A 12,076-nucleotide genomic window follows, 5' to 3' on the forward strand; every position below is an offset into this window, starting at 1 on the left:
CAAAAAAGAAATTATTATACGATATATAACTGATATCAAATTGCTTACCATTTTAGGAAGGGGGGCAGGGGAGGGAGGGAGAAAATATTAAAATTTCTTTTATTTTTGTTACTTTATTTATTTATTTTGCTTTTTGGAGGGCAGTTGGGGTTAAGTGACTTGCCCAAAGTCACACAGCTAGTAAGTGTGTCAAGTGTCTGAGGCCGAATTTGAACTCAGGTCCTCCTGACTCCAGGGCCGGTGCTCTATTCACTGCCACCTAGCTGCCCCTCAAAATTTCTTTTAAATGTTGAAAAAATAAAATACTATTAAAAATAAAATTAAATTTTTAAAAAGAATGGTGCAGCTTCATAAAAATAATCTCAATAGTGTCGAAGATCAGAATGAGCTGAGGTTCATCAGGAAAAAGTAAGGACAAGAAGAGGATTATCTTAAGAAAGTTATACCAGGGAAGGACTTTTGGTTAAGATGGCTGTGTGAAAGGTCAACAGAGGAGCTGTGACACTCCCCCATGTGTACTCCAGTAATGGTCTTTAAAAAGTACCAGAACAAATAATAATTAAAAATAAAACAAAAAACAAACCAGAGAGAAACCATGCTAACTGTTTTCATCCAATCCAGGACTGCATTCAAAGACAATCCAAAGTCTCCTGGACTTTCTATCAGGGACCTTCTACCATTAGTGCAGTTAAGTTGTAGGCCTGCTAGCATTTGGACCAGAGATGCTTCAGCTCCACCTGAAGCCCATAGCACCTGGCTTGTGTTGGTGAGGGGGCAGGGTTGAGAGAGAGAGGCAGGGAAAGATAGATGGAGTGGAGAGAAAAGCTCCAGGAGCCTTGGAAAAACTTTAAACAGGGAAAAGAAGTATTCATTCAAACAGGATCTTGAAAAATAGGTAAGTAGTATTCCTATGGGCAGAGATACATGAAAAGTCCAGGCTTTTGCCAACACTGGACTGAGATTTCAATTTCTGAACTACTCTCTTAGGGATAGGTATCATCCCTAAGGAAGATCCAGGAAATTTAAAATAATATTTCATTATCATCATCCTTTTTTTTCCCTCTCCAACTAGATGAATTTTTGGGTGGGGTGCTGGAACTTGATATCACCATTGGTTATAATTTCTTCATCAGTAATAAATGAGAAAAGAAGAAGTTGAGTAAAAACTGACAGTGTCTTAGATACTAAGAAACTTTGGAAACTGAATAGAACATTTGAAGGATGAAAATAATTTCTGGACTTTCAGGTTTAAAGTTTCTAAGCCAGTTTAAAGTTTAAAAATAAAAAAAAAAGTTTAAAAATCTAAGCCAGACAGTGATTTCCCTGAAAATTCTCATTCTCCAAACATAAAACACATTTCCCTTTGAGCACAGCAATATTAAGATTCTGAGGGGCTCCTACTTCCTGAGATACAGAGCATGGGGTAATGGAAAGGGTACTATAGTCAGAGACAAGTCTGGAACTGAATATCGTCTCTTCCACTCACTAGGTATGTGTCTATGGACAATTATTTTTCTCTCTTTGAACCTCAGTTCTTTCACCCACAATGTGAAAATGATAATAATTTTTCCACCAATCTCATAGGGCAGTTGTCAGCATCAAATGAGATAATGTATTTAAAATACTTGTAATCACGAGATACTCTAAAAAAAAAAAAACAAACCTAAGCTTTTATTTATTCTTGGCAGCATGACTTCTGATTTATATTTGTGTGTGTGTGTGTGTGTGTGCCTGTGCATGTGTGTGTATTTCTCTCTCTGCAGCTAAATGGCTCATTTCTTCACTTTGGAATTCATCCTAAACTGAGAGCAGAGGCAAAGTTACCCCAAACATTTACAGAATACATTACGAGTGGTGACATGATAGGAGAGTTGAGCTGTCTGCTTAAAACAGAAATGGGTTATACAGCTACCTGTGAAACTATTTTGCAGGTCAGACATCACTGCTTTTTTTCACTGTGTTACATGAAGAGGGGTATTGGAGTCAACCTTGAACCAGCTAAGGAGAGCCAATTGTTACATTTTCAGTGTGAGCGTTTGCATCTCAAAAATCAGTAAATATTACAGATCAGGGCTTGATTTATTGTTTTATTGGTAGCCTTCTAGACTTAAGAAAGTGATAGAGAAAACATTAATAATGCAGATCAAATTTTAAAATGTGTCCAATATATTGGGTGGGGGAGGGGGGGAGATAAGGGATTAGGAAAGGCTTCCTGTAGAAGGTGAGATTTTAGCTGGCCTTTGAAAGAAAACAAGGAAGCCAGAAGGTAATGATGAGGAGGGACAGCATTCCAGAGATGGGGAAAGCCAGTGAAAATTCTTGGATTTAGGAGATGAACCTAGTTCAAGATGCCCAATAGGCCTTTGGAGATTTCAGGTATGCCCCTTGATAGTTTTCTTTCATGTAAATCACAGTATGATTTTTTTCCCCTGATAACTCTAGTACTTTTATTTTGAAAAACACCCAAATGACCAGAGAATCATGAAATCACAGGATTTTAGAGCAGGAAGGGACTGAAGTCATTCCCATTTCAAAGTAATCCACAAGTTGTGATCCCACCTCTACTTGAAACCCTAAATAAAATAAAATAAAATGCTAAATAAATTTTCCCATTATATCTGGGGTTAAATGTAAACCTTTTGGACCTTTTAAAACACCTCACAACCTGGCTTTGACACTTACTACACATTAGTCCTTGTGACACTTTCTATGGTCCAACCAAATTGGCTTTCTTGGTGTTCCTTATCTCGCCATGACCAAGTCTCTCACCCAACCAAAAAAGACTTCCTCTTGCTCCTAATGGAAATAAGGAAGCATCCAGGTCTTGTTCCCACTTAGTGAAATCGAGTTGTGTTTTCACCTAATGAAGAGATCAAGGTTTAGCATCTTAATATTTAGGATAGAGTGATATGATTGGTTTACTCAAATGACTATCCTCTCCCCTTCCTAACATTCACACCCTTACAAATATCTTGATTATACTCCACAAAATAGCTAATTTCTTGGCATGGATAGAGTTCCTATTTTCTCATAGTTTTACTCCTATTGTTTATTCCTGTGTCTTATTTTTTCAGGCCTGTTTTATCTCTCTAGAAGACTTATATGAAAGTTTTGATATATTTTGGTCATTCTTAGAAGATAAAATGTGGTTGAAAGTTGCGCTCAACATAGCTAACCAATATATAAAGGCGGGTATAATGGGCGAGGTAAGATGTGATTCAACTATTATAAATTTTTTTTCAAATCTTTGATTTCAACAATGTGTGGGATTCCCAGAATAGAAACTCCTTCTACTAATTTAGATCAGTATCTCTTATGTAACAGAATCTTAGAAGGTTTCCTGGCACATCATTGAAAGTTTGAGTGACTCATGTCCATGGTTACATAGCCAGCATATATCAGTAAATGAATCTAGCTCTTATGACTTCAAGGCCAATTCTCTATCTTCCCTACCATGCTTCCTCTCCTTTAGCATCCATCGTGTTGTTTCACAGAACAAAAGAATATCTACAAAGTTCATGATTCATAGATGGGACCAGTGAGGAGTTTCAGGCCTCTGTGTATGGTGTCAGTAACTCATCACAATACTATCGAAGATGTAGGACATCTGAAAAATTACAGCTTTGTAATTCTCTGTTTCATATTTATTTTTATGTGGAGTCCACAAATTTGGTAAACCCCAAGAGACAAAGATAGTGCTAATAGGAAAAACTGAATGAACATTCAGCTGAACCTCAGCCCATTGGATGTCTGTCAGTCAATAAATATTTATGTGTCTCCTATGTGCCAGGCACTTTTCTAAACACTGGGGACACAAAGAAAGACAGAAGACAGTGTTTGTCCTCAAGGAGTTCACAGTCTAAGGGGGAAACAACGAACTATATACAAAGCAGTCATATACAAGACAAATTGGAAATTATCAACAGGGCGAAGGTACTAGAATTAAGGGGGATTAGGAAAGGTTTCCTGTAGAAGGTGGGATTTTAGCTGGCCCTTGAAGGAAAACAAGGAAGCCAGAAGGCAGCAATGAGGAGCGACAGCATTCCAGAGATGGGGACAGACAGTGAAAATTCATGGATTTAGGAGATGAACCTAGTTCAAGATGCCCAATAGGCCATTGGAGATTTCAGATTGGGGGTCGATGGAAAGGCTGGGGCTGCATGAGTAAATTTGAGAATCATCAGCATAAGGATGATTGAATCTATGGGAGCTGGTGACGTTATCAAGAGAGATAGTATAAAAGAAGGAGAGGGCCCAGGTTAGAACTCTGTGGAACATCCGTGGTTAGCAGGCAAGACCTAAATGAAGATCTGGCAAATGAGACTGGGAAGCTGTCAGGTTAGTGGAGAACTAGGAGAGAGCAGAGTCACAGAAATACAAAAGAAGTGGGTGTAGAGGAGAAGAGGGTGATCAATGTTAAAGGCTACAAACAGGGGAAGCAGGATGAGAACTGAAAAAAAAAAAAGGTCATTAGATTTGGTAATTAAGAGATTGTTAGTAACTTTGGAGAGAGCAGTTTCAGTTAAATGATGAGGTTGGAAACATGACTAGAGTTAAGTGGAGTCAGAGGAAAGGAAGTGGAGATGGCCTTAAGGATGTTAAGCACAAAAGGAAGGAGAGATATGGGACAGTAGTTACTAGGGACAGATGGATCAAAATAGGGTTTTTTAAGAATGAGAGAGATATGGCCATGTTTGTAGGCAGTAAGGAAGCATCTAATAGACAAAGAGAGATTGGAGATAAATGAGAGAATTGGATGACAGAAGGGTCAAATTGCTGGAGAAGATGGAATGAAATGGTATCATTTGTGCAAATAGAGGGAATCCCTTCTTGCCTTAGCAAGGAGAAGGGTCAACTGTTCATGTGAGAAAGGGGTGGAGGAAAAGATAGTGGTGGAACAAATATGAGTGATGTGAGATGAGGAAGAGAGGATAAAAGGAAACTCTTGGTGAATGGCCCCAATTTTTTCAGTGAAATATGAGGCAAGGTTCTTAGCTGAGAGAGGTGGGGGAACTACGAGAAGTTTGAAGAGGGATAAAAAGATTTGGAAAGTCACTGTGGTGAGTAGGATATTGAGACAATTAGTGTAGTGTAAAAGACTTCCTTGCTACATTGAGGGCCAGTTGAGATTATGTCACTTAAATTTGTAGTGGACCCTGTTAGCATGGTTTCATTATTTTCTCTAGCTTCAGCAGCAAATGTGTAAGAGCAAAGGCAGTGGATGGTGGGAACAATTGAAGACCAAGGCTTGGCAGGGCAAGATTGGTAATTGGATAAGGGCACAAGGGACTCAAGAGAAGAAGGAGGTATAGGTTTTATTTAAACCAATTCCAATTGAATTGGTTTAGAAAGGGGTCAAGAAAAAACAGAAAGGGGACAAGATGGGGAGTGCAGGAGAGTGTAGTTAAGTGCAGAGGTGATAATCTGGGAAAAAACTGAGGGGATTATAGGTCATTGTATGGTTGAAGAACAGGGTTTCAGGTTGCAAGGCAAAGGGAGAAGTAGAATGACAACAGAATGTAATTAAATAAGGGCATTTCAGAGTTTGTGGAATTTCAGAGTTTGTGAACATGGACATAAGTGATGGCAAGATCAAGTGTGTGACCATATTCGTGTATGTCTTTGGTAGGGTAGGTCACGTGAAATGAGCAAACTGAGGAACTGTAGGTGCACAGGTGGGGAACCTGTGGCCTTGAGGCCACATGTGGCCCCCTAGGTCCTCAAGTGCAGCTCTTTGACTGAATCCAACAACAAATCCTTTTATTAACGGGATATGGATTCAGTCAAAGTTTCTCACTTGAGGACCTAGAAGGCTACATGGGCCTCTCGGCCATAGGTTCCCCTCCCCTGGATTAACCTGTCTCCTCTTCAGGGGAGGTATCTGATGCTCGATGGAGTAGTGTTTCTATGAGAAGAAAAAATGAAAAAAAGATAGTAAATCGTTCCTCTAGGGGTGCTTACACTCTAAAGGGGACTACAGCTATGCACAAATAAATATATAAGTCAAACTTCAGAGAGAGAGAACAATAAAAACCCGAAAGAGAGGGATGGCTTTACCAAGGTTGTGGTCTCTGAACTGAGGCCTAAAGGAGAAGGATTCTTAGAGGATATGTGGAGGGATTATGCACCCCAAATGTATACCTCTTCATTGTAGCCCTCTTCCTCTTCATCCCAATTCTGTCTGAGAGCTTTCTAATTGTGTAGTAGTGGTTCAAATCTGTAACTTTCTGCTCATGGGGTACAAAGAATGGATTAAGAATGAACCTTTTGTACTTACCCAGAGACCAGGGGGTAAACTTTAAGTCATTAATCAATCAATCAATTAATTAATTAGTTTATTTTTAGAAATTATCATAAGTATTTGGAACATAATGTTTATGTGAAAAATTAATTAAGTTATAATAATCAATATCTATTCACAACGGGACTTCCTCCAGTTCAATAGGAGGAAAAAAACCTAATGAAGCATTGTTCAAAATTGTAATGAGCTTCCTGGTGAACTAGTGAACTCATTGCTGGGGATCTTATAGCAGAGCCTGGATGACTCTTTATGGGGGATATTGTCCAGGAGTCCCCTGAGGTCAGGTCATCCCTTAAGGTCACATCCAGTGTTACGATTCTAAGATGATGCGCCCCTCAGTCCTGTGGAAAATGACAATCTTTTTGCCCTTATCTTTCCATTTTAGATGCTATAAGATCATCTATCTCCCCCTGTGGGTACTAGGAACTGACTAATATATATAAGCCAGTAAAACCAGTTCTACCCAGACTCACAGGAGGTGACTTTTGCATTGGAATATTATTAAAGACTTAGAAAGCCTAAATGTTCTTAACTATTCACTGGTTCTCCATCATCCACATATTTACTGTAGATTCCTATAGAGTAGTGAGGTAGGATTTCCCCTTAATGAAATCACGTGACAATCCTTATATTTTAAGTCCAAGTCAATAAGCATTTATTAAACACCAACTACTGTGTGTACCAGGCCCAATGCTAAGCATTGGGCATACCAAGAAGGGCAAGAAACAGTCCCTGTTTTTAAGGAATTTACAGTCTAATGGGGGATAACATGCAAACAACTCTCTACCGACAGAATACATACAGGTTAAAGTGGGGATAATTTCAGAGTGGAGCACTAAAATGAGGGAGGATTGGCAAAGGCTTATTGTAGAAGGTGGGTCCTCAGCTAAGACTTGGAGGCAGGGAGCCAGGGAAGCCAGCAGGTGAAGATGAGCAGGGAGAGTTATCCAGGTATGAGGGAAACTGGGAAGCAGATCACTTATTTCTATCATTTATTTTTAGGAATTAACATATCAGAAGTATTTAGAAGAAAATAATATTTACATGGAAAATTTATCAAGCTATAATGAGCTATCTATTTATGATAATACTATGCAATATGTTCTCCTTATATTTGGAAGTGTGATTAATGTTGCTACTGAGGAACCATATTTTGCCCCCTGTTTAATACCTCCAACATGTTTTCAGGTAAGAAGGATAATTCTTGGCATTCTGAATTTGTACCTTATTTTTCTACCCACAGATCTGATCAGGGTATTGTATAAAATAACTTTTATATTCTACCTACAGCACTAAAAAATATAGCTTCTCCTCAAAAGCATAGATCCTATAATTCTTATATTATTTATCCTGTGTCAGAGATAGAGATTGGACCTGTGATTTCATCAGCATAGGGAATTTCTTAGTGAGAAAACTCTGTACAGCTCAAAACCTTTCTTTAACCAGGTAGTGGTTTTTTGTTTGTTTTGTTTTAAGATTCTTTCATTCCTTTTATTACAAACAATTCTGAATATGCCTAGTAATCCCAGGATGTTCTAAACCAGTCCAATCCATTCTAATCCTATAAACATTAAGTGTTTATGGATGTGGTAGACACTGCTAAGCACTGAAGATAAAATTAGGAAAAAGAAAGTAACCCTTGACTTCAATGAGTTTATAATCTAAAGGGGAAGACAACATGCAAAAGGAGGCATGAAAGCTGAGGCGAAAGAGACAGGACAGGACGCCAAGGATATTTGGTGTGGAGGCAACTTGTTCTATGAAATTGGAACCAGGCAGGGCAGCAGATACAAAGTGGAGTGAGTTGAGTCTAGTTTCTGACTTCTGTAAAGGAAAACATTGGAAGGAGTTTGGATATCTGCTCTCCAGAGGAAGAGAGGAGGCTGAGGAAGGTGGAGTCAATCAAGGCATGAATTATCAGCATGGCAGGGAGTTTAAAAGTGATAAGCTTAAAAAAGATTTTTTTTTGAAGTAATGAGTTTATCCTGGGAAGGGAATTTTGTTGTGGACTTGAACAGTATAAAGTGGAGTGAGCTGAATCTAGTTTCTGCCATCTATAAAGGAAGACACTGGGAGGAATTTGGTACTCTATCCTGTTGTTCAGTCTGTGTCTGACTCTTTGTGACTCCATTTGCGGTTTTCTTGGTAGAGATGCTAGAGTAGTTTATCATTTCCTTCTTCAGATCATTTTACAAATGAGGAACTGAGGCAAACAGGGTTAAGTGACTTGCTCAGGGTCACATAGCTAGTGTCTGAGGTTGGATTTAAACTCATGAAGATGACTCTTCCTTATTCCAAACCCAGTGCTTTATCCACTGTGCCAACTAGGAAGCTGGGGAGGTAGAATTGATCAAGGTTTGCATTTATTCCAGTCTAAGAAGACTACAGAGATAATTAGATAATTCAATCCTAGGGGTTAGGAGGGAAGTCCCAGGATGTTATAGTTGTGGAGGTCTGGTTCTGAAGTCCAAAAGTCAGAGACAGATCTGAGGGAGGAATAAAGACTGGCTGGCTGACCTGAGGCCCTCCACAAAATTGAAACACCAAGAAGATATCACCAATGGGACGAGGGAGCTGGCCTAGAGAAGTGATATGCCAGGGTAAGAAAGCCACAAGAGTGGTTGTCTTCTTGGTTATTAATTTATCAAGTTTTTATCTCATTAGAATTCTTGGTGTTTTGTCCTATGGAGACAGCTGTGATGACTTTATCTCTTACACATAATTCTTAGGTTGGAGAATTTTTTTGAAAGTTCATGAGGTTTGGAGATGTCTAATCCTTCATCTTGTTGGTCTTATAACCTAGAAGTGTAAGGAGTAGGGTTTTGTTTTGTTTTTTTTGGTTTTTGGAGGGGGAAGGCAGGGCAATTGGGGTTAAGTGACTTGCCCAAGGTCACATGGCTAGTTTTTGTGTTAAGTGTCTGAGACTGGATTTGAACTCAGGTCCTCCTGATTCCAGGGCCGGTGCTCTATTCACTGCACCATCTAGCTGCCCCTGTAAGGAGTGTTTTGTAATTGTATTTATATAGGTCCTGAGGGAGCTTTGGTAAAGTGGTAAATTTCCAGATTTTTATGTATTTTGTAGTTTTAAAAAAAGTAAGATTTCCTTTCTAATATTTCTTCTTGGGTTTTTGTTATTGCAATATAGAAATGTTATTGATTTGTGTATATTTATTTTGTATCATGCTACTTTCTTAATGCTAATTATTTTCTCAATTAGTTCATTTGCCAGTTGTCCAGATTTTTCTAAATATTCTATCATGTCATCAGCAAATAAAGATAGTTTTGCCTTGTCTTTGTTTATATTCATGTCTTCAATTTTTCCTCTTACCTTATTTTTATTGGTAACATTTCTAGAAACATCAAATAATAGTAGGAGAAAATAGACATCCTTACTTTACTTCAGCATTTACTGGGAAAGCTTCTATTATCTCATCAATCATAATGTTAGTTTTTTGTTTTATATATATATATATATATATATATATATATATATGTACACATACATTATATATGTATACATATTTATGTGTGTTAAAAAGATTCTCCTATGTCTATGCTTTGTAGGGTTTTTTTTTTAAGTATAAATGAGTATTGCATTTGGTTAAACAGAAGGGGAAAATATAGAACTAAGCAAATTGTTAGAGAATTCAGAGCTGAAAAGACTCATAATACCATATGAATGGAAACTTTAAAGTTTACATTTGTGTAACCTAGATCATGTTACACAAATACCACATTCTAAGACACAGAAAGATTATAAAGAAATATTAAAAAACAGAAATGTTGAATTAATTCTTTAAAGATCATAATATACTTAAAACATTAAATAGTTTAGGGAGGACAGGTGAAAGATAGAGTGCTAAGTGGAGATTTAATGGTGACTTCCTGAAAAATGAGTGGAACAAAGAATAAATCATAGAAATAAAAACTATGTAAAACAGAATGATATTTATAAGACAACATATGAAATTTCTGAGATGTAACTGAAGCAGTCTTTAGAAAAATTAGATGAAAAATTACATTCCTAAGAACATACCTCAGCAAAGTAGAAGAAAGATAGATGCACTGAATTAGAAATTAAAAATTAGAAAATCAACAAATGATTGCAAATGATGAAATTTTTAAAGTTGAAAAGAAATAGATCATTCTTAGAACAAAAAGATTATAGAACTGACAAAACTAAAAATGATTTCCTTAAAATGACTAACAAAATGGATTAACCTTTTGTTAATCTGATTTTTAAAAAGTAAATGGAGGAAAATCAGATTAACTTTTTGTTAATCTGATTTTAAAAAAGTAAATGGAGGAAAATCAAGTTAACCAAGTAAAAATGGTCTCAGACTTTTTGGAATAAAACTTGTAATCATATTACCTAAGGAAAGGTAATATAGAGACAGGAAAAAATGGGAGGAATTTTGTTTCCACAGGATTAAAAGAACTATCTTTGAGTGATAGCAGAATGTAAGGCAGAATGTAAGTGGTTCTAATCAGAGCTGTGATCTAGCAGAACCAGGCTTCCGATCAGGTAAAAGGTTAGAAGCTTGTACACATGCTTAACAAGCTGTTTGAGGGGGGCATGACATGGGCAGTTCAGGAGGTTGCATCTAGCCAATGGAGAACAAGGTGGAAAATTTAAATTGGGAGCAGCATAAAAGGGCTCACATTTGTCTTGAGTCCCTGTACTCCATTATTCAGAACGAATAAATGTAAAATAAATGTAACGAAAACCTTCCTGGCGTTCCAATGAATATTGTTTATTTCTAGACTAAGGATGTCTCACACGTGATTGACTACTACTGTGATTAATTTTGATTCATCTTTCAGATTCAAGGTACATCTGATATAAACAAATTGCTGATTGTACGAGAAGGCTCTTCTTTGAAACATGAGAGTTCAGAAAAGGAATGAAATGCCCATGGCCTCATATACTAAGCCCCTGTATGTAACAAGTTTGGAAAATTACTGAATTCTTCCTGAACTCATATGTGCTTAGCCAGGAGCCCCTCTCTTGTGAGAAACAGACCTGGCCGTACTTCCTGATAAGATGTCAGAATGATCCTGGACATCTGGGTCTCACAATAAATCAGGGCAAGGACTATACAACTGTCCAGACCAAGGCCTGGCTACAATGGATGTGCTTATCTACCACTGTCAGACTAACTTTACTTCCCACAAGTTTAACTTTGTTTCCCACGCCTATTTTTGGTGGTTTTTGACTTTAAATATTCCCCCTTTCCCTATGGTTGGGGCAGCTCTCCTAAGGTTCCTTGGGAGACTGTCGCTGGCCAGCTTAATAAACTGATGCTCATAAAAATTGACTAGCCTTGGGTCCTTTATCTCTACATGTCCATTACACTGTCCATTACAGGAGTGCTTTGAGTCTGAGAAATGCAGTAAGAGACAAGCACTTTAATGCATCTATAATTTTCTTTTCATCCTAAGGAACTAAATTAAGAGAAATTTTGTATTAGTTAAATCTGGTTTGAGGATAACGATTAAGAAGCTGGCCTTAGAATGAACAAGGCTTTTTGCCTTTCTGTCCTAGGTGATCATCATCCTCCTAGCTGGAGGAATAGCTCCTCACATTAAAGGTTTACACCTTGTGCCAAATACACAATAGTCCTGTTTGGCATGTTTGCACCTGTATTGGAGATACATTCTTGATTGCTACTCATTTTACATCCACTGTGAGGTTTGAGTGATTTTGTAGTTCCTCCCTTCCTCTAGGAGTTTTAATTAATTCAGTTTTTGTCCCTCCTGTGTGGGGGCAGAGAT

The 12,076-nt window shown here is 37.7% G+C and overlaps 1 protein-coding gene across 1 annotated transcript in view; it reads left to right on the top strand.

Annotated features, from left to right (window-relative positions):
* SLC9C2 (solute carrier family 9 member C2 (putative)) overlaps window positions 1-11,594 on the top strand; it is a 96,080-nt gene extending 84,486 nt beyond the window's left edge. Inside the window, exons 22-25 of the mRNA XM_069065435.1 lie at window positions 1,764-1,931; window positions 3,075-3,206; window positions 7,304-7,489; window positions 11,126-11,594. Coding sequence (XP_068921536.1) covers window positions 1,764-1,931; window positions 3,075-3,206; window positions 7,304-7,489; window positions 11,126-11,209 — 570 coding nt within the window. The 3' untranslated portion in view covers window positions 11,210-11,594. The remainder of the gene's footprint in view (window positions 1-1,763; window positions 1,932-3,074; window positions 3,207-7,303; window positions 7,490-11,125) is intronic.
* The last annotated feature ends 482 nt before the right edge of the window (window positions 11,595-12,076 follow it).

The sequence above is a fragment of the Petaurus breviceps genome, unplaced genomic scaffold (assembly GCF_028583685.1).
Source record: "Petaurus breviceps papuanus isolate PSGF00001 unplaced genomic scaffold, PetGlider_PUasm1.0 90692, whole genome shotgun sequence".
In the NCBI taxonomy this organism is placed as follows: Eukaryota; Metazoa; Chordata; class Mammalia; order Diprotodontia; family Petauridae; genus Petaurus; species Petaurus breviceps.